Source organism: Centropristis striata, chromosome 24, assembly GCF_030273125.1.
Source record: "Centropristis striata isolate RG_2023a ecotype Rhode Island chromosome 24, C.striata_1.0, whole genome shotgun sequence".
NCBI lineage: Eukaryota > Metazoa > Chordata > Actinopteri > Perciformes > Serranidae > Centropristis > Centropristis striata.
This window is the reverse complement of record NC_081540.1, coordinates 5,526,235-5,547,763: the sequence shown is the minus strand read 5'-3', so window position 1 is coordinate 5,547,763 and position 21,529 is coordinate 5,526,235. Positions and strand designations below refer to the sequence as shown.

At 39.2% G+C, this 21,529-nt stretch overlaps 1 protein-coding gene across 1 annotated transcript in view; it reads right to left on the bottom strand.

The window, feature by feature from the left end:
* The window catches only part of zranb3 (zinc finger, RAN-binding domain containing 3), a 114,185-nt gene that overhangs the window by 44,697 nt on the left and 47,959 nt on the right, over positions 1-21,529 (bottom strand). The window contains exons 10-14 of the mRNA XM_059327838.1: positions 20,242-20,361; positions 19,056-19,235; positions 16,863-17,036; positions 14,191-14,623; positions 4,841-5,116 (exon numbers count right to left, since the gene is read on the bottom strand). Coding sequence (XP_059183821.1) covers positions 4,841-5,116; positions 14,191-14,623; positions 16,863-17,036; positions 19,056-19,235; positions 20,242-20,361 — 1,183 coding nt within the window. The remainder of the gene's footprint in view (positions 1-4,840; positions 5,117-14,190; positions 14,624-16,862; positions 17,037-19,055; positions 19,236-20,241; positions 20,362-21,529) is intronic.

The window sequence follows — 21,529 nt, the reverse complement described above, 5'->3', positions numbered from 1 at the left end:
GCAGATGATGGGAAGCAGCTGATACAACCACTATGTTTATGTTTTATTCTTCTTGTTTTACACTTCAATGCATGTGTGTTGACTTATAAATAAATGTGAATTTATTGCAAATAATGTCGGCGAATGTGTATTAGTTTTTCTATTCACGTGCTGCAGACGGGTCGACCAGCTCCAACATTTTATTTGTGCTTGCCGTAGGTTGAAGGTTCTGCACACTGATGCACCTGTTGTGCTGCAGAACAACTTAAAGTTTACCTTCAGAACTTTAACTTTGGTTCTGCATTAATTTGGGCATTAATATGCGTTAACATTGCATATTGTTCTGTCCAACCACAGCCCTAACAATCAGGATTAAGCTACAATTTAATCAGAAAAATGACGAGTTTGCAGGTTGAGAAGAACTTTAATGTATCTGCTGCAGAAAATACACATCAGGCTGGTGGGGATTTGTATTTTGGTGCATTTTCTGCTGTAAATGTTGCTGCTGAAGATGTGCAAATTAATTCTACCTTTATTTTTATGCTTAATTCTCCACTTTACTGGCCTATTCAATAACTTATTCATGCAAATGCATGTACTGTAAGTTCTCAAATAGCAGCTATGCATCTTGCAGAAAGACATTTAGACTAATTCTGTCATATTACACAAATATTCACTCTTTTACAATCATTATTTGAGGTAAACTTTGCATTATAATGCATGCTTCCTGCACAAAGAAAGTAGCGACCTCCCGCCGCTGATTTATCCCAAAATTTGTGATGCAATTTAAACTTTTTTGCTTAAAGGTGAGCTCATCCTGTTAAGTCCCTTCCCTCCTTGACCTATCCTGCACAATGCCCACATCTTTCATCTTTATGTGTGCCGTCCTCGTAGGTGTAATTTCCCCGGCTCTGGCCTGGTACACGCTGTTCTGATCTCAGCCCGGCTGCAGCGGGAACGGGCCACTTTGTGTCTGAAAATACCAAGACGACCAGGCGACAAGCACCGCTGCAAACCTGCAGCCAAAACATTTTTTAGGACACTAGCGTCTCACAAAGCCCCATCCATCTGTCCTTCTGCATCTGTAATGAAAGCCAGCAGCTCTGCAGTGTGCACCCTATATTTGTTGTAAGCAGTTTTTTCCCCCCTTCCCCTGTTTGTAGTGGCGGAACGCGCCAGCTGCATTAAGTGGGCCATTTATACGATGGGGGCAATTCATCTTACAAAGCCGTCTTATTAGACTGTCACTTACACAGTATGAACAGTGCCTTCAAAACACCCCGAGGGATTTATCTGTTATTTTACTGTGAGAGAAAGAAAACACCGCCTAATTGGACTGAGTCATCTCATCTTCTGCAGGATCGAAACAAAAGACATATATATTTAAATAAAGAACTTCAAGTAAGAGATCCGCTGTAACGGATGCTGCTGCTGCCACGTTTGAACTAACATCCGGATGAAAAAAACAACTGTTTAACCATGTTTGGGTCATGCAGATAGATGAGGCGACAGACAGTAAGAAGAGAGGGAGAGACGGAGGGAGAGCTGGAGGAGGAGTGATTGCCTGTCTGGGCTGTGAGGAAAGTAATCTCAGAGCAATCAAGAGGTGGGGGCGGCCGGCAGCGCGGCGCTTTGCCTTCTAAAACCACGGGCAGGTGGAGGAAAATCATTAGGCAGCGCTCCTCCTGACCCCATAGGTCACTTTTATTGGACAACCGCTGTGTTTCATACTAAACCCACGCTGCCACAGACGGCATGTGACCGGCAAACTGACTCACCACCAATAGGACCAGAGCTCAGAGAGACAGACAGGGAAATACAGACAGATATCAGACTATCTGGACAGATAAACAGCTAACGACTAGATCCTGACAGATATGGGGTTTTTGAGAAGGTTTTGAGTTTTTTTCCCGGTCATTTTATGTCTTTTTTTAAAGTAATTTTATGTCTTATTTGGTCATTTTATGTCTTTTTTTTGTAATTGTACGTCTTTTTTTGTCATCGTAAGTGTTTTTGGGTCGTTTTCCATCTTTTTTTGGTCATTTTTCATTGTTTTTTGGTCAATTTTAATGTCTTTTTATTAGTAATTTACATCTTTTTGGGTAATTTTATGTCTTTTTTGTAGTCATTGTATGTGTTTTTGGTCATTATAAGTTGTTTTTTTTCTCCTGTGTCAAAGTCTGTTCGTCCCATCCGAAGTCATGGATGGATGGATGGATGGATAGATGGATAGATGGATAGATAAATAGACAGACAGACAGACAGACAGACAGACAGACAGATAGACAGATAGACAGATAGACAGATAGATAGATAGATAGATAGATAGATAGATAGATAGATATTTTATTCTACAGAAGCACTATGATAATACTTAACATTTGATATGAATCATAAGGCTTCGGTCCCTCAGACAACCAAACGTTGTATCTCGACAGATAAATAGACAGCAGACAGATCGACCATTAATGAGCTCGGTTTATAGACAGAGAGGCTGATAGATAGATAGATAGATAGATCAATGGATCAATAGATGGATATGTTCGTGTCCAGAGGGCAGGTGGGGGGCCGAGCCGGCGTCCAGCTGAGTCTCCTGAGTGCTGCCATTTCTGATCGACAGCCGAGCTTTTATCTCTCCCCTAGAGCTGCTCGAAATAGAGGTGTTTTCAACAAAAAAAAGAGAGAAAGAAAGCAGGCCTTTTGCTCACCTTTAGTATTTCTTCGCCTGTGTGTGTGTGTGTGTGTGTGTGTGTGTGTGTAGGGGGGACACACAGAGTGCAGGAGGCTCTGCAGGGGAAGCTGCAGTGGGATTCAATCCCAGATCGTTGGGGGGCTCAGGTAGCTACAGAGACGGGAAATTAACCACTCGACAATCTCTGGCCACTAATAGATGTCAGAGTGTGTGTGTGTGTGTGTGTGTGTGTGTGTGTGTGTGTGTGTGTGTGTGTGTGTGTGTGTGAGAGAGGAGGAGAATGTGCCAAGTTGTTGCACACTGATCTCAGGATGTTAGAGGGTAATAGGGGTTGATAGCTTGCCTGTTAAAACCTAAACGGCTGGTGCAATATTCCCTCCCATGTTAAGTATGGGACAAAGCAGCTTTGAGAAGAAGCAGCAGCAGCTCTGAACTGCTGTCAGCTCAGTTTCATTCCTCAATAACTCCGACCCAAAATGTCTGCGTGCTTTCAGAGGCAACACCCAGGTCACACCGAGGCTTTTCTTAGACTCTGCTAGTCTGGCAATTTTTTTTTAAGTGCTCTTCATATTGCACGCGGTGTAATTAGTTCTTTGTAATTAGCGCAATTTATTGCTTTGCGTATCCCTTTGAGACACAAGTGCTTGAACACAGAGGTCTTAATTTGCAATATTACACAGTGTGTAATTGGGAATTTGTTTCCTCTCGTCCCTCAGAGACCTGCAGACACGTACACAGAGAACCCGAGTGGACGGTTCGTGTTTCAAGGAGAAGTTGGTGTCGGGAGGGAACTTGTGCCTTTTATGTAATTAGACCTCAGTCCACTTTATTAAAAAAACAGCCAATCAGAAGCTCATCAGCTGCCTTCTGGACACTGATTGAGCTCAGAGCTTGTGTGTGTGTGTGTGTGTGTGTGTGTGTGTACAGTGCATCTTAATACGTTAGAATATGATGGAAAAGTCAATTTCCAGTAGTTCAAGTCAAATAGTCAAATTAAAACTCAAACTTTTGTTCATTATATGTCACTTTTTGGTCATTGTATGGCTTTTTGGGGGGGTAATTTTGTGTCTTTTTGTTTATTTTATGTCTTTTTTGGTCATTTTACATCTCTGTTGGTCATTCTGTGTCTTTGTTTTAGTCTTTTATGTCTGTTTTTCACTTTTTGGTTTGTTTTCTGTCTTTTTTTGTTCATTCCAGTTAAAGATTTTCTACATTCTGCTGTATTAACTATTACAGAAAGATAAAAAATGATTTTGCTAATTATTTATGCTGTTAATTTAGCATGTGGCACAAACCGCTGGTCTGATACATTTGTTAAACACTGTATTTTGGTAATCACATAATACAGGATCATCTCAATACATTAGAATATGATGGAAACGTCCATTTCCAGTAGTTCAAGTCAAAGAAGTATTTTTTTTTCAATTTTTCTGGAAAATTGGTCTTTTGTAGTCATCATTATGACATAAAAATCGAAAATCAAAGTCATAATTTTGAGAGAAAAAGTCAAAATTTAACTTTAAAAACTGTTGAAATAATGAGATAAAAACTCATAATTTGGAGATAAAGTCATAATTTTGAGATAAAAAAAATTAATAAGTAAAGAAGTTATAATTATGAGATAAAAAGTTATAATTTTGAGATAAAAAGTCATAATTTTGAGATAAAAAAAATTGAAATAATGAGATAAAAAAAGTAAAAATTATGAGATAAAAAATTGAAATTATAAGATGGACGTACTTTTCAGAGGCCAAAATTTCCATATAAAACATACTTTTTAAAATTGGTCTTTTGTAATATTCACATTTTTTGAGACACTGAATTTTAGGTGTTATTTCCACTTTTTTGAATTGAACTACTGACATAAATAAACTTCCCTATGATATCCTAATTTATTGCGATGCTCCTGTGTGTGTTTTGATCTCTTGTTTCAACACTCTGGAGAAGTTTTTACTCTCCTGTAGCTTCCTGAGTGCAGAAATAGGCAATATATCCCCAACTAGATACTAATAATAGTAAGAATAATAACGCCCAGCCCCATATGGAATGAGATATAGTCCCTTATTGGTTTGCGGTGATGATATTAAACAGCATTATATGGGCAGGTGACAATGCGGCACCAGCCAATTTCCCTAGATATGAGAAGGAGAAGATTGCAGGTGGGATTACCCTGTGTGTGGTCGGGGGGGAGGCGCACAGCCACGTTGTCTCCTCGCTCTCCCGCTGATTGTTTGCCTTTGAGCTGCCGCTTGTCCTCCTCCTCTGCTGCTCCTGCTTTCTGTTTGTCTTCCTCCTCCTCCTCCTCCTCCTCCTCTTCGTCGCTCTGTTTGTCTTCGCGCGCTTTCGGAGGAGTCGCCGGCTCGCTGTCGGAGCTGTCGGAGAGCACCACCACGCATGCCCGGTCCGGATCGGCTGCCGAGGGGGGCCGCCGAGGCCTGGGGGGCTCTGAGCCAGCAGAGAGAGAGAGAGAGAGAGAGAGAGAGAGAGAGAGAGAGAGAGAGAGAGAGAGAGAGAGAGAGAGGGGGATGAAGATTACTTTATTGGCCGAGTTGCACAGAGTAATCAGACTTTGAAGAGTTTCATTCCCCGGCGAGATATCCATCATCTGAAGAGTGTGACAAAATGAGTGCTGACATGAAAGTAAAACTCAGTATGGCTCATTAGTGAAGTTATTAGCTATCATAAGTCCTTTAGTGACAATTTTTAGAAGATGTGATTGTGCAGAATGGAGGGGGATATAAACACAGCCGACTCTTTCTAGGAGCAAGTTAAAGAAACATTTATAATCATTGCATTGTACAGTCAGGGAAAAAATTATTAGACCAACTTTTCTCTTCAGTTTCTTGTTCATTTTAATGGCTGGTACAACTAAAGGACAAATATAATGAGAACAACAACAATAACTGATAAGAGTTTAATTAGAGAGCTGATATCTAGACATTTTCCATGTTTTTTTGGTAATAACCAAAATGAGTATCAAGAAAACCATGACTGTATTTCTGGTCATTTTGTGTCTATTTTGATAACTTTGTGTTTTTTTTGGTCATTTTTACATCGATTTTTGGTCATTTTGGGTCTTTTTTTGGTCATCTTTACATCTATTCTGGTCATTTTGTGTCTATTTCTATAATTGTGTGTTCTTTTTGGTCATTTTTACATCTATTTTTGGTCGTTTTGTGTCTTTTTTGGTCATTTTTACATCTATTTTGGGTCATTTTGTGTCTTTTTTTGGTCACCTTTACATATATTTTGATAACTTTGTGTCTTTTTTGGTCATTTTTTCATCTATTTTTGGTCATTTTGTGTCTTTTTTTGGTTATCTTTACATCTATTTTTGGTCATTTTGTGTCTATTTCTATAATTTTGTGTCCCTTTTGGTCATTTTTACATTTGTTTTTGGTCATTTTGTGTCTTTTTTTGGTCATCTTTACATCTATTTTTGGTCATTTTGTGTCTATTTGGTCATTTTCACATGTATTTTTGGTCATTTCTACATCTATTTGGTCATTTTGTGTCTATTTTGATAAGTTTGTGTCCTTTTTTGGTCATTTCTACATCTATAGTCATGGAAACATTCTTGATAATAACCAAAATCAGTATCAATAAAACCATGGAAAATGTCTAGATATCAGCTCCTAAATTAAACTCTTATGAGCTATTTGTGTTGTTGTCATTATATTTGTCCAAACAAATGTACCTTTAGTTGTACCAGGCATTAAAATAAACAAGAAATTGAAGAAAACAATGATCTAATAATTTTTCCCATGACTGTATATACAGAACTTCTGAGGCAGGTGTAAAAAAATGCTTGAATAATTAACATTTCTATTTCTGAAAGCATCTTATTTTACAGCATTTTTTCACACTTTTGCAGGGTGCTGCCTGCAGCTGACTGGCTGATAAGGACATGTTGACATGGTGTATGTGTTGCTCAGCGGCACGTCGGCAGTGAGGCGGAGCTGCAGGAGGAACACCTGCCGCCCCTCCTTCCTCCAGCTCTCGGATCAAACAGTCAATATAATTTGCTGTGGAGAATGGATGATCGCGTGTCACATTGTTCTGTTAATTGCTCGCCTGCATCATGTGCAATTAAACCTAAACTAAATAATTGTGAGCGATTTGCTGCATCTGCGCTGCAGCCTGAGATCAGCGCCGCTCCGCTCTCACACCGTTCTCCTGATTTTCATTCACACCGAACGTTGTAATTCTGTGAAGGTCAAGCAGGAATCTAAGCCACAAAAATGTTAATGGATGCACGGATTATGTGATTGCCATTCATGCTGCACATTATTTAAAAATTGTACTTTTGAGTGGAGCTCTGAGGCTCCCGGTGCTGATGTTGATCATCAAGGTGCACTAACAGACAGATGAGTTGCTAAAGGCAACAATACAATTATTTATAGCCCAATGTAAATGTCACTTTCAGTCTGAGCAGAACTTCTTTCCTCTGCCTACTTTCCTAGTTAAATTTAAATCGTATCCTTTTACATTATTTGTTGAACTTGAGGTGTGAAATCTAACAAGACAGTAAGTTGTGAGACTCGGGGACGCAGAGGGCTAATTAGTGATCCTGCCTCTCTGTGGCTTGTTTCTTCAAAAGGCCAGAGCTCTAGTCGGCTCCCTCAAATGTCATCTGAGTCTCGGGGCTCCTGGCCCCGCCGCCGCCCCCCCTCCGCTAACAAGCCGAGCGAGACCGTGGAGAGACGGCTCAATTTGTGTTAAGCTGTCCCCACCGAGGAAGATGTTAACGGGGAAATCCTACAGGGCCGCGCCTCGCCTCTTCCCCTTGTCTTCCCCCAATCAAGGCCCCATTTATGTCTGTAGTGGCTCGATAAGGCTCCAAAATTGAGTCTCGAGTCCACACAAACACGTCGGATGCTGCAGCATAAGCTTACGAGGACTCACATGAAAAATAACACACTCCAGTGGTTGAATAAAAGCCTTTTTCTGCAGTCTGCAGGGAGAGAAACAGCTGCAGCCCGTGGCAATAAAGTATCAAAGAAAGAGAGAATACTCAGAGCTCAAATAGCGTAAGATATCAAGCAGTTAAAGATTGGACTGGACTCTGCTGCTGGAAAACCGGACGAGGTTAGAGAGCTGGCTGAGAGGTGCAGAGAGCCAGGAGATAACCAAATTGCCCTCTTCCTGTATGCTCTCTAACAGCAGGTGCTGAGAGACAAATTGCTGGTCTACCGGTGAAAGAGCTGAAGGACTGAACCGTGCCCACGCTCTCGGCCTGAAAAAGCTGCAAACACAAGAACTCAACACCCCTGATTCGACCGGAGAAGAGTCGAGGCGAGGCTGTCTTGTTGTTTACCGCTCTAAATCAGCTTCTCCTCACGCCGTGTCACATGCAGCAGGTTATAACGGCTGACAGTTTGATTAAAAACACCTCTTGATTACTGACGATATAACACAACAGTAATTCAATTTGTGTCCAATTCATGAAAGCTGTTGTAATTTGGTCCTCCCTGCTGCACGGGGAATAATTTTCTGTGGTGAATATGAGAAGTGACGGCTGAGCAGATAAGGCGAAGAGCCAACGACGACAATAAAAGAAGAGTGCATGTTATTAAAAATATGTCTACAACATGTAGAGAATGCAGAACCTGGTCTCACAGAAATCCGTCAAATAGCCACGGATTTCGCTTAACTCAAAATCCGTGGAATAGCCACGGAATCGCTCAAATTTCCGTGAAACTGACACGGATTTCGCTACAATGCAAGTTAAAGACAGTCATATCCCGTGGCCATCCCATTGATATTTGTTCCTATTGGTTTGTTCCAAGTCATGTGACTTTCAAGGTCCCAGCGGTCAGAACAAAAAACATGGCGGACAGTTCTCTCATTTTTAGTGAAAAAAATCATATTTTGAAATATATGTTTTATTTTCTAAATATTCACTCAGTGAATATACATAATCACTTTGTATGTTGGAATAGCCACGGGATATGACTGTAATTAACTTGCATTGTAGCGAAATCCGTGTCAGTTTCACGGAAATTTGAGCGATTCCGTGGCTATTCCACGGATTTTGAGTTAGGCGAAATCCGTGGCTATTTCACGGATTTCTGTGAGATCATGTTGGAATGCAGCTTTCACACATTGTCTTAATGTTGTACTTATGCAAGTTTAGTAATATGCATGCATGGGTTTGATTGCATGGCTAAATGTCTTTTATCAACTTTGTTTTAAGGGTTTTTTTGCCTTTCAAAGGGAAAACGCAGGAGCAAAAGTGTGCATAAAATAGTGTGTTTATCAGGTGTGGGACTAAATATTGATACAAGAATCTATTGCATTGCTCCCTCTTTGCATCAATATGGATTTTTTTTTATTAAAACATGCATGAAATCATTTTAATTTAGGGACAATGACTGTTTATCAGCCGTGTGCATGCATGCATATGTTATAGACTTGTTGCATAACTTTAAAAAGGCTTCAATGAGCTGAGTGGACTAGAAATATCTCCTTTTGTCAAGTTTTTCATTGCATGGGTTTGATTGCATGGCTACATGAATATTATTGTACTTTTTTAAAGGTTTTTAAGGAGCAATTGGTGCATAAAACAGTGTGTTTATCAGGTGTGGGACTAAATATTGATACAAGAATCTATTGCATTGCTCCCTCTTTGCACCAATATGGATATTTTTTTATTAAAACATGCAAGAAATCATTTTAATTTAGAGACAATGACATGGATAGCTATTTAGTTGTGATGTTCAACAAACTGTTTGTTATGTGCATGCATGCACATGTTATAGACTTGTTGCATAACTTATATAAGGCTTCTATGAGCGGAGTGGGCTACAAAATATCTCCTTTTGTCAAGTTTTCATTGCATAAGAACCTCATGTGATGGTAATGGTTGCTCCAGGCATTTGTCAAACCTTTTGACTTGTGCAAAACTCGATATTTTGGTTGCAAAATGCATGAAAATATAGCTTTTATTTTCTCTGCTAAATGCAGTTTAATGCCCCTCAAGGGGCATAACTTAAAAAAAAGGCTTCTATGAGCTGAGTGGAACCAGAAGTATCTCTTTTTTTGTCAAGTTTTCATTGCATAAGAACCTCATGTGATGGTACTGGTTGTCAAACCTTTTAACTTGTGCAAAACTGTATCTTTTGGTTGCAAAATGCATGAAAATATACCTTTAATTTTCTCTGGTTTAAGTGGTTTAACGCCCTTCAAGGTGTCCATACTCAGGAGTTAATGTCCTCTGCAGGCCGGGTGGCTCTGGCCGTTAATTCCTGATAATCGACACTTGGTTAAGCATTAACCCTGCATGGTGAATCTCCCACCATCATCTCTGCAGCTCAACAGACGTAGCAACAGTAGTGAAGGGAAAGGTAAATCTGTCTCTTTGACTCCTAACCAGCTATTTCTGCATCAACTTTTCCTCCAATCATATTACTTCTCATTTCACGTTGCATGCTGGTACATTTTATTCCGCCTCATGGTGCAACAGACTAATATCCGTCTGCACGCCGACTATTCTCCCTCTACAGCTGCTGTCTTGCTGCTCAGATCCAGCAGCAGTGGAGGCCAGATGATACTTCTGTTGCTTCCCTTTGAACGTGGAGCCGTTGCATCATGTGTCAGCTCTCTGCAACACGTCTTAATGCCGGTGACACGACTTGTAAGAGTGTCACAACTTTTCTTCTCCCTCATTGTGAGAAAATGTTGCTCTTGAAGGGATAACATCTCTCATGTCGCACTATAGGCTCTGACCTGATTATTTTCTTACATTTCCTCGAGCAGGGGACTGCAGCGCCAAGTCGAGAGATATATCTCCATAAATACAGTTGTTATTTCTCAGCACAGTCTGTCATTTACAAATTTAGCAGGTTGTTAAATTCCCCGTCTCGCGCGCTGACACAGCCTGCAGAGTGGCGCTTGTGACAAAGAAGAGAGTGTGATTGCTGAATAGTTATCAAGCATCTGCTGCAGCTGAGAATGAAATGGGGGGTGAATTCTGTTCAAAAATGTGTGTGTGTGTGGGCGAGTGTGTGGGTGTGTGTGTGTTTTTCCGTGCTCGTTTGAACCGTGTGTGTGTTTTAAGTGCACCGTCCTCTCTGCCAACGGCCTGAGCTGCAAACAAAGCCAATATTTACACTTTTCTTGCACTAAATATAGATGTAATATGTGCATGATGAGGCTGGAGTGTCATTAAAGCAGACAGGTGAGAAACTGGATGTATTGTTCATGTGTTTTACAGCAAAAATAATCATCTTGAGTGAGAGATTCATGCACATCTTTAAGTCTTGAGCCTCATCTGAGACATGCAGTTCACATTACAGCTAGTTAGGAAAACCAATAAAGCTAATCAGTCCTTCAGTTAATCAAGTTTGATTGTGTTTTGAAGTATTCGTCAAACAATAAGAAGGCAAAAAATCAATTTGCAGTGTTTTCTTCGAGCTGAGTGAGGTCATTTAGTCATGAGTCATCTACCTGGAACCCATTTGAAGTAAAACCTTCAGAGTTTCCTTTCAGTTATCAGGAGGAAGTGTTTTGTTGAGCATTTATAAAGCATGAAGTGTTTAAAGGAAGAGTTTTTGGATGCACACTTATCATTTCTTTGCATATAAAGTCTTGCGTGCTGCACAAACGGCTGATGATTTGTGCTGTTTATGAATGTTGCAATAGATCAAATCTATGTTTTTTAAGTTTGCTGTTTTATTTTCCAAAATGCAAATGTTGCTTTCTTGTCTTCAGCTGGATTTTAAAGCTGAAGAAGCAGCTTTTTGTCTCCAATTTTTCCTTTTTGCCAACATATTGTAAGTCAGAGCGTAACTATGTGCTGCTGACACCATTTCTAAGCATCTTTTTCTGCATCATATACTGTAAATATTGGCGCATATTGGACAGCATTTACACCACACCGATACATCTGTGACAGGCCAGTACTTTTTTTTTTGTTTGGACAAATATAATGATAACAACAAAAACAGGTGATAAGAGTTTAATTTAAGAGCTGATATCTAGACATTTAACATGGTTTTCTTGATAAAAACCTAAATCATTATCAAGAAAACCATGGAAAATGTCTAGATATCAGCTCTTAAATTAAACTCTTATCAGAAACAAATGTTCCTGTAGTTGTACTAGGCATTAAAATGAACAAGACATTAGAGAAAACAAGATAATTGATAATTGATTGATAATTTTGTGTCCTTTTTTTGGTCATTTTTACATCTACAGTCATGGGAAGATTCTTGATAATAACCAGGCATTAAAATAAACATGAAATTGAAGAAAAAGGTTGGTCTAATAATTTTTTCCACGATTGTATAATGCAATGATTTAAAATGTTTCTCTGCTTGCTCTTAGAAAGTGTTGGCGAAGAGTTTATATTCCCCCCCCCCCTCTGCACAATCACATCTTCTAAAAATTGCCACTAAAGGTCTATTATCTAGATATCAGCTTTTAAATTAAACTCTTATCAGAAACAAATGTTCCTGTAGTTGTACTAGGTATTAAAATGAACAAGAAATTAGAGAAAACAAGGGTGGACTAATCATTTTTTCCTGTATTTTTGGTCATTTTGTGTCTTTTTTTGGTCATTTTTACATCGACAGTCATGTAAACATTCTTGATAATAACCAAAATCTTTATCAATTAAACCATGTTAAATGTCTAGATATCAGCTCTTAAATTAAACTATTATGAGCTATTTTTGTTGTTATCATTATATTTCTCCAAACAAATGGACCTTTAGTTGTACCAGGCATTAAAATGAACAAGAAATTAGAGAAAACAAGGGTGGACTTATAATTTTTTCCATGACTGTATATATAAGTGAATTTACAGTATATGAAAAGTGTATTTATGGAGCAAACAAAGACCTTAAAACACAGACCGAATCTATCTCAACCTCACCATGAATCACCTCTGCAGACGATGCAACAAGTGCAAACTTTGCTCCAAGCGTGCAGCTATAAACTGACTCTTGCTGTATCAATATAGCCATAAAAATCATTGCAACATCCTGCACTAAAACTCACGCTGCTTTAATATCCCTGCTGCTGAAACTTGAGGATATTTTCTCTGCCTGCCGTGATGCATCTCAGACATTTAAAGAGCACGGACCTGCAGCCTGCCGGGTCATAACGACTTCCCTCCCCTCTCTCTCTTCTGCGAGATACAATCATAGGCTGTCAGAGATATCAGCCAGAGCCCGCTCAACTTTTTCCCCAACTTTGTGCGAGACGTTTGCAGCAATAGTAGGCGCCTGTTCTCTCTCTCTCTCTTAGTCTGACAGGTGAGAATTATACTGTGTCCTTGTCATCCGGAGAGAGAGAGAGAGAGAGAGACGGAGCGGCAGAGAGACAATATTCGCAGAGCGGAGAGCTATTTCCGACTCTGGCAAGCCTTCCTCCATCTTTCACTATCATGCATCTCCATCTGGTGAAATCTGTAATGCTGTTCAAAAGTATTATGTCAACAGACTGCCACGATTGATATTGACAGGGAGGAAAATAAAGAAATGAATGGGTTTCCAGCTTCAGGTGCTTCATTTCAAGCAAGGCATGATGGAGTTATTATCTTTTTCTTAATGGAATCCAGTTTGCAATCAGTGAAATGTTGCGTGAGGAAGAACCTGGTCTCACAGAAATCCGTGAAATAGCCACGGATTTCGCTTAACTCAAAATCGGTGGAATAGCCACGGAATCGCTCAAATTTCCGTGAAACTGACACGGATTTCGCTACAATGCAAGTTAATGACAGTCATATCCCGTGGCTATTCCAACATACAAAGTGATTATGTACATTCACTGAGTGAAGATTTAGAAAATAAAACATATATTTCTCGCTAGAAATGTGATCAAAATCCATTTTTATGCAGAAACAAAATATCAAAATATTGATTTTTCACTAAAAATGAGAGAACTGTCCGCCATGTTTTTTGTTCTGACCGCTGGGACCTTGAAAGTCACGTGACTTGGAACGAACCAATAGCCACGGGATATGACTGTCATTAACTTGCATTGTATTGAGGAAGAACCTGGTCTCACAGAAATCCGTGAAATAGCCACGGATTTCGCTTAACTCAAAATCCGTGGAATAGCCACGGAGTCGCTCAAATTTCCGTGAAACTGACACGGATTTCGCTACAATGCAAGTTAATGTCAGTCATATCCCGTGGCTATTGGTTTGTTCCAAGTCACGTGACTTTCAAGGTCCCGGCGGTCAGAACAAAAAACATGGCGGACAGTTCTCTCATTTTTAGTGAAAAGTCAATATTTTGACTTAGTTTCTGCATAAAAATGGATTTTGATCACATTTCTAGCGAGAAATATATGTTTTATTTTCTAAATCTTCACTCAGTGAATGTACATAATCACTTTGTATGTTGGAATAGCCACGGGATATGACTGTCATTAACTTGCATTGTAGCGAAATCCGTGTCAGTTTCACGGAAATTTGAGCGATTCCGTGGCTATTTCACGGATTCCTGTGAGACCAGGTTGGTGAGGAAGGTTGGGGGGGTGGACGGATCATGACTTGTTGTTTAATCCTACCTGACTGGACGGCAGGAGACGAGCGAGGGAACTCGCACATCTCGCAGTACGGCAGCAGGGAGCTGTTGGAGTAGGTGCAGGCCCCGCAGCTCCACGCCTCAGACGGAGGTTCGGGCTCCGTCAGCTTCCTCGGGGCCATGAGGGAGACAGCAGGGCTCCCCACAGACCTCCTCTGACTCCTGACCAGTCTGGACCGGGGGCTGGGGCTGGGCTGAGGCGTCCGGAGCCTCTTCAGCTGCGGGGAGAAGTCCGTGTCCTTCTCTTTCTCCTCCTCTGGTTCTTCAAAGTTCACTCCTCTGCCAGTTGGAGCGGCGAACATCTCCGAGGAGACGGAGGGAGAAGTTTCTCCATCTCCTGCTCTCTTTCTCTTCTTCTCCTTGCTGGAGCCGGGGGAGAAGAAGGAGCGGATGTCGTGCTGCTTGTCTTGCTCAAACTAAGACAAAAAAGTGAGAATTAAGATATAAACTATTAACCAAAATAAAATGTAAAAATCTCTCTTTAAAAATAAACTATTTTCCAAGAACCCTCAAGTGTCACAAATGACAAAAAAAAGATGAAAAATGACCAAAAAGACACAAAATCCTAAAAAATAAGACAAAAAAATTACCAAAAAAGTTGAATTTCTCTGATCATTTTAAAAAAAAAATGAATAAAATGGAATGGAAATACAATTGCGACAAAGAAATGATCTTAATATTTGATACAAATACAAAGAAACATTTTCCATGCCATGTTGTGTCCTGGTAACACAGGAAACAATCATGAAAAGGCTCAGAAAAGTATTCAAGTGGAGAATCTACAGGTGAATAGGGAATTTTTTTAACTTATAGATATTACCATTAAACTTCCCCAGTTTGTTATTTACAACATTTTTTTGCATTACAAGTTTTCAGAATTTTTATGCTAGATGTACCTTCTTAATAGAAAAGACAATAAAATTGACTCTAGTTCATTAAAACATGTCGAAACACATAATATTCTGCAGGATTGTGCTGCAATAGAACGATCACTTTTAGTCAATTTGGGAGAAATATACTAAATATAGTCAAATATACACAGAAATGTTTCTTTTGCATGTTTTCTTTCCACTGTTCTGAAAGAAGGAAAATAGCCCAAAACATCAAAACCAGACCAGAGCATGAAAACATGAGGTTTCTGCCTGTATAAACACAAACCTCAGATATATTCATTAGTATTTAATAAAGATTATATTCTTTCTTGATGACTTCAGAAAGCCTTGACTGGCTCTGACAGCAGCTTCAACATGACCAGGACGACTCCACTCCAAACAGAGCCGAGCTTTAAAAAAAAAAACATTTCTAAGAGTGTTTGGTCCAAACAATTATTAACGAGGTGGCCTCTTCCCCTTCAGAGGACTTTATGAAGCTCCACTCAGACACACACTGCAGTGAAGAGATGACAGCATTCATGTCTCAAGGTCTTTAAACAGAGCAGCTTCCTGTGACTTCAACCAAATATTAGGAGTTTAATAAAAGGTCAAAATTAAGAGAGAGCTGCATGTCATTTTCTGACAAAAAAAAGGCCTCTGAACCGCTTTTTTATCATAGAAAGAAACTGTAAAAACAGACATTATCGTCAGAATCTGAACTTTCCAAAAGTCCTTGAATGGATCACAGGTTAGGACAGTTTCTATTAGAAAAAGTGACCAAAATTTGTCTTAAATTTTGATATTTGTGTCAGAATCTCTTTATTCTACACGTGTCATTTAAAATGAAGCGTTTGCACTAACCAGATCCTGTTAAAAACAGTAAATTCTGCTCCTCAGAGACACTGTGAAGACATGATTGATTGTGCTGAGAACAACGGTCACGTGACAGATATTCAATGAGAATCTGTTTACACAGAGCTGAGAGGAGAGGACAGGAGAGTCTGTTTACACAGAGCAGAGAGGAGAGAACAGGAGAGATGACAATGCTTCAATATGAACAATATGTGGAAAAAAATGTTTTTAGTAATTTTGTGCATTTTTTTAATAATTGTGTGTCTTTTGCTAATTATGTATCTTTTTGGTCGTTTTGTGCTTTCTTTGGTACTTTTCGTAATTTTTCACCCTTTTTTGGTAAATTTGTGTCTTTTTCTGGAGATTTTACATTTTATTTTTGGGTAATTTTGTGTTTGTTTGATTTTTACAACATTTGTGAAAATTGAGTGGAATTGTAAAAGAGTTAATATATAAATTCCATTTTATTCAGTTTTTAAAAAAATATTTTTTTCAGAGAAATTCAACTTTTTTTTGGTAATGTTTTGTCTTTTTTAGTGATTTTGTGTCTTTTTGATAATTTTTCGTCTTTTTTTGTCATTTTATGTCTTTCTTTTTTTTTTACAACATTTGTGACACTTGCGGGCTCTTGGAAAAGAGTTTATATATAAATTCCATTTAAAAAAAAAATATTTATCAGAGAAATTCGACATTTTTTGGTAATTTTTTGTCTTGTTTTTATGATTTTGTGTCTTTTTGGTCATTTTCGTCTTTTTTTTGTCATTTTGTGTCTTTTTTTTTTTACAACATTTGTGAGCACTTGCGGGCTCTTGGAAAACAGTTTATATATAAATCCTGTTTTATTCAATTTTTTTTTAAATTATTTATCTGAGAAACAACTTAATTTCTGATTTCTGTCATTCTAACTGTGTTATTCTGCACAAAGACTCACATGAGTGAAGAACACGTCCTCTCTGACGTTTCCTGTCTTCCCGTCCGGCGGCAGCAGCGTCTCACTCGGGCTCCACGCGTTCGCAAAGTTGAGGAAGTCAAACTTGTCCTTGTCGCCCTCTTCAGCCTGCAGATATTCCTTCCTGCCGTTCAGCGTGCTGCCCGTCACCGTCTCCTGAAGACACAAACACAGCTTTGAGGAATATGAACATCTCTTCAGAGAGAATCTTCTCTCTTAGCACCACACGATAAGTCTACTCCTTAAAGAATCGTCACTAGCACTTACTGCTGCACTAATGGCTCTGACTGCACTATTCCTTGATTGTTTGCTTTCTTCTTCTTGTAAGTCGCTTTGGATAAAAGCGTCTGCTAAATGACTAAATGTAAATGTACATTATCAAACTCTGTATTAGGACTGTGGGGTCTTTGAGCAGCTCTTCTTTCTTTTCTGCACATTTTGCATATAATTTGCACTCTGCAAATTCATCACTTAATTTGCACTTGGTTGTATAAAGTATATTGTATATTGTTAAATGTCTTTTTCTAATAGATTGTGATTGTTTTTTATCTTTATCTAAAAGGGAAATAATTCAAGATGGAAAAGCTGACCTACTGTTTGAGGACCCAAAAAGTTAAGTTTGACCAAATTTGGTAAAAATGGATTGAATTCATATTCATAACCCCAACTCGTGCAGACTTTGTATGATCCCTTTGACATATTTATTCATTTATTTTTCACCTTGTCATTGATGAAAATTAAAATAAGTAAGCTCCCTCACTTTATTGTATATAGTTGTCATTTAAAGACTGTTAGTGTGATGTTTACTGAATGATAAGCCCAGGTATGCAGGTTGTAAACATGTGGCTCTAAGGTGTGTGTGTGTGTGTCTGAATGTACTAAACCTTCTATATTCAATGGACTATATAACAACACGTTATAGACTGGATAATGAATATGGAGGCTCATGAAGGACCAGGAGGACTGTCTTTTACAACACAAACGCAGTCTCTTTTGATCCCCTGTATGCATAAATGGGTGGGGAAAAAAGGAAAAAATGGAAAAGGTCCATGGAAAACATCGATTTTGTATTTTTGTGCTGATGTCTGTTTGCAAGGTTTGTACACTTTTTGAGTTGTCAAATTCAAGCACTTTTCAAGGACTTTTAAGGTCCATTTTCAAGCTTTTCCAGGACCTTACAACGGTTGTAAGTTGCATGTTTTAGATGAGTACTTACATACTAACCCCCGGAAGGATTGCCACCTTGATGTGGTCTGGGGGCTTGAGTGCCTCAATGACCCCAAGAGCTATACCGACAGGAGCTTAGGCTCCTGGCAGGGTCACCCAAGTCGGTCAGGTCGAGGGATAGAGGTCTGACAAAGTGCAATCCACTGGTCCTCCAGGTTGGGGGTTGGGCACAGGGCTAACAACCCAGTCCCGTAGAAAAAATATTGTTACGGAAACAGCAACAAAGGAAAAAAACACTACTGTGTACAATGGGCCTCCAGAGTTATCGAAAGATAATAGAATGAATGTCAGTAGTGAAAGCCGTAAGGAAGCTACTGACAAGAAGGAGGGGGCCCTCAACACAAAATGCAAGCTACACTGGACACCTGAAGGCTATCCAAAAGCTCGCCCAAAACAGACAGGAGTGGAGATCCTTTGTTGCTGCCCTACATGCCACTAGGCATAAAGGGCAGTAAGTAAGTAAGTAAGTACTTGCATACTAAAAGAGGTAATTTCACTCAACCATAGCGACAACGATGGTTTCACACTTTTAACAACCAAAAGTACAGTTTGCTAATCTCAATACTCAATTCAGTATTTTTTTCATTGAACATGTGATTATCTATAGTCAGACTGCCCGAGAAATACAGTAAGAATTTCAAACATTTTCAAGCACGTTATCCAAAATCAAAGCACTTTTTAAACCTTGAAAATACATCATTTAAATTCAAGCATTTTCAAGGATTTTAAGCACCCGTACGTGTTTGTAAATGCCTTTTCCAAACAAAATAAAAAATTACAAAAAAATACATTTTGTGTGCAATTCTTTCCCTGCTGTGGGAATAATAAAGTTGAATCGAATCTATTTTGAATGCTGAGTGGGTTTTGGTGCTTGTGATGAGCTTGTGGTGGTCCGAGCTAAAGGCTAAGAGGAACTAATAGTGAAAAAAGGGTTGCGTGGTTGTGTACCTTCCTGTTGAGCATGGACCACATGACGGTGTCGAAGGTTCCCTTGGCGATGAGGTAGTGCACGTTGACGGAGGCCGTCTGTCCGATGCGGTGGGCGCGGTCCTCCGCCTGCTTCATGTGACCCGGGTTCCAGTAGAGCTCGGCGAACACCACGTGGCTTGCTGCCGTGAAGGTCAAACCCTGGAGAACACACACACACACACACACACACACACACACACACACACACACACACACACACACACACACACACACACACAGACATAGACACACACATGGACACACACAATAACAGCTCAATTAGAACAGAAATACCTCGTGCAGCCTCTCCAGCCCACATTCACTGAAAAGTAATTTGTTCAATCCTTTTTAATAGCAGAATATTAGCAGCTAATTGCCGTGTAAGAGCTTCGAGCACCTACTTCCTCTGATTGGGACGCGTAACATTTGTGCACATCTCGGGTCACCCGCAATAATTTATGTCAATGAGTTTGTTATTAAGAGAGAAAAAAAAACATATTCAGCAGTTAATTCCACTTGCAGAAACCTTGATTGTGATTCTGCACAAAGAACAACATGCATCATTATAACTGTGAGCTCCTAATGACTCTGTTAAAAGGTTTATTGTTGCTTTATTACAGCCGGAGATCGTTTCAATCAGAAAGTGTTTATTCCAGGACAAAGTGGGATCAGTGACGACTTGATTAACAGCTCAGAAAATGTTCTTTATCATATTTATATACATCACAAGCACCTTAAAGCTGCATTCTCTCTAACGGCCAGCAGGGGGCGACTCCACCGGCTGCTCACTGAATATTCATAATGAGTTTATGGTCTTAATCTCTAGTTTTAATTCTTCTTTATTACAGCATGATGTTCATTTAGTAAATTACAGACAATAAAACAGTTGCAAGTACATTTAAATAGTCCTGAACTTGTTTTTTGTTCGTTTTCATCTGAGAACTTTAAACTTCAATCAGTGTATTTTCATGCATAAAAATACTAATCTTATACACATATATTTTTTACATTGCACCTTTTATAATAAAACAATGCATGCTGTATTAATGAATATATAGTATATATATAGTATGTATGCATATGTCTTATTTTTATCCTTTTTTTGGTTTTAGTATCTTGTATCTACCGTGTGTGTGTGTGTGTGTGTGTGTGTGTGTGTGAGCACCTGTCCGGCTGCCTGGATGCTGAGGATGGCGACCCGAGTCTCCGGGTCGCTCTGGAACTTGTGGACCAGCTGGATTCGCTCTGAGGACGGTACGCTGCCGTCGATCCGGATATAAGCAGCCTGAAACCACAACGAGTGTTAAAGCTGCAGAAACCTTTGAATGAAACACTGTTTGTTTAGAATTACTTCATTCAGATAGAGAAAAGGCTTTGAAAATGCACACAAAAGGAATGTTTAATAGCTTATTTTAAGTAGTTTTTTATCCTTTCATTATGTATTAGTGCAGATAGGTCGAGGAGATAATAAGAGTTATTGTTTGACTAAAGGTTCACAGGGACAGAATCGCAAAAAAGTCCCTCAAAGAGCATCTATACTGCAGATATTTGTTTTAATATTTTATAAACTTTCCTGTCTGCAGTGACTAAAGTTTGATTTTATCTAAATAAAATTACAATACGAAACAAGACAAAAAAAGGCATACATGGCGTGCAAACTATGACTTGTTCTGTGCCTGGTTGTTCGTTTTTTCACCAGACAAAAATTGCATGATTCTGCTTAATTAATATCACAGTTAGCTTGAATTATAGATGCTTGGTTAGCTGGTGAGGCAGCATTCTCCACCAGAGCTTCACCCTCTCGTCCAAACAAGAAAGCATGAGTGACGATCAATTTTTCTCCCGATTTTCTCCCGATCTTTTATTTTGTGACATAAATTGTGACTTAAAAAGATAGCTGCATGAATGAGCACCCCACAGAAAAAAGCTGGAACAAAGTGGTTACAGCACATGAAACAGCTTCTTTTAAGTACTTTTTTTATCCCTTAATGTTGTATTGGTGCAGACAAGTAGAGGAGATAATACGAGTCATTGTTTGACTGAAGGTTCACAGTTTCTGAGGGACAGAATTGCAAAAAGGCCCCTAAAAGAGAGGATATACTGCAGATATTTCAATGATTGCTGCGTGAATGAACACACCACAGAAAACACTGGTTACAGCACATAAACAGCTTCCTTTACGTACATTTTTTATCCTTTCATGATGTATTAGTGCAGATAAATATAGGAGATAATACGAGTTATTGTTTGACTAATGGTTCACAGTTTCTGAGGGACAGAATTGCAAAAAAAGACCCTTAAAAGAGCATCTATACTGCAGATATTTCAATGATTGCTGCATGAATGAACACACAGCTGAAACAAACTGGTAACAGCACATAAAACAGCTTCTCTGAAAGAGTTTGAGAGCAATAGTAACAACAGAAACATTTCATAACAGCGAACAAAGCGCG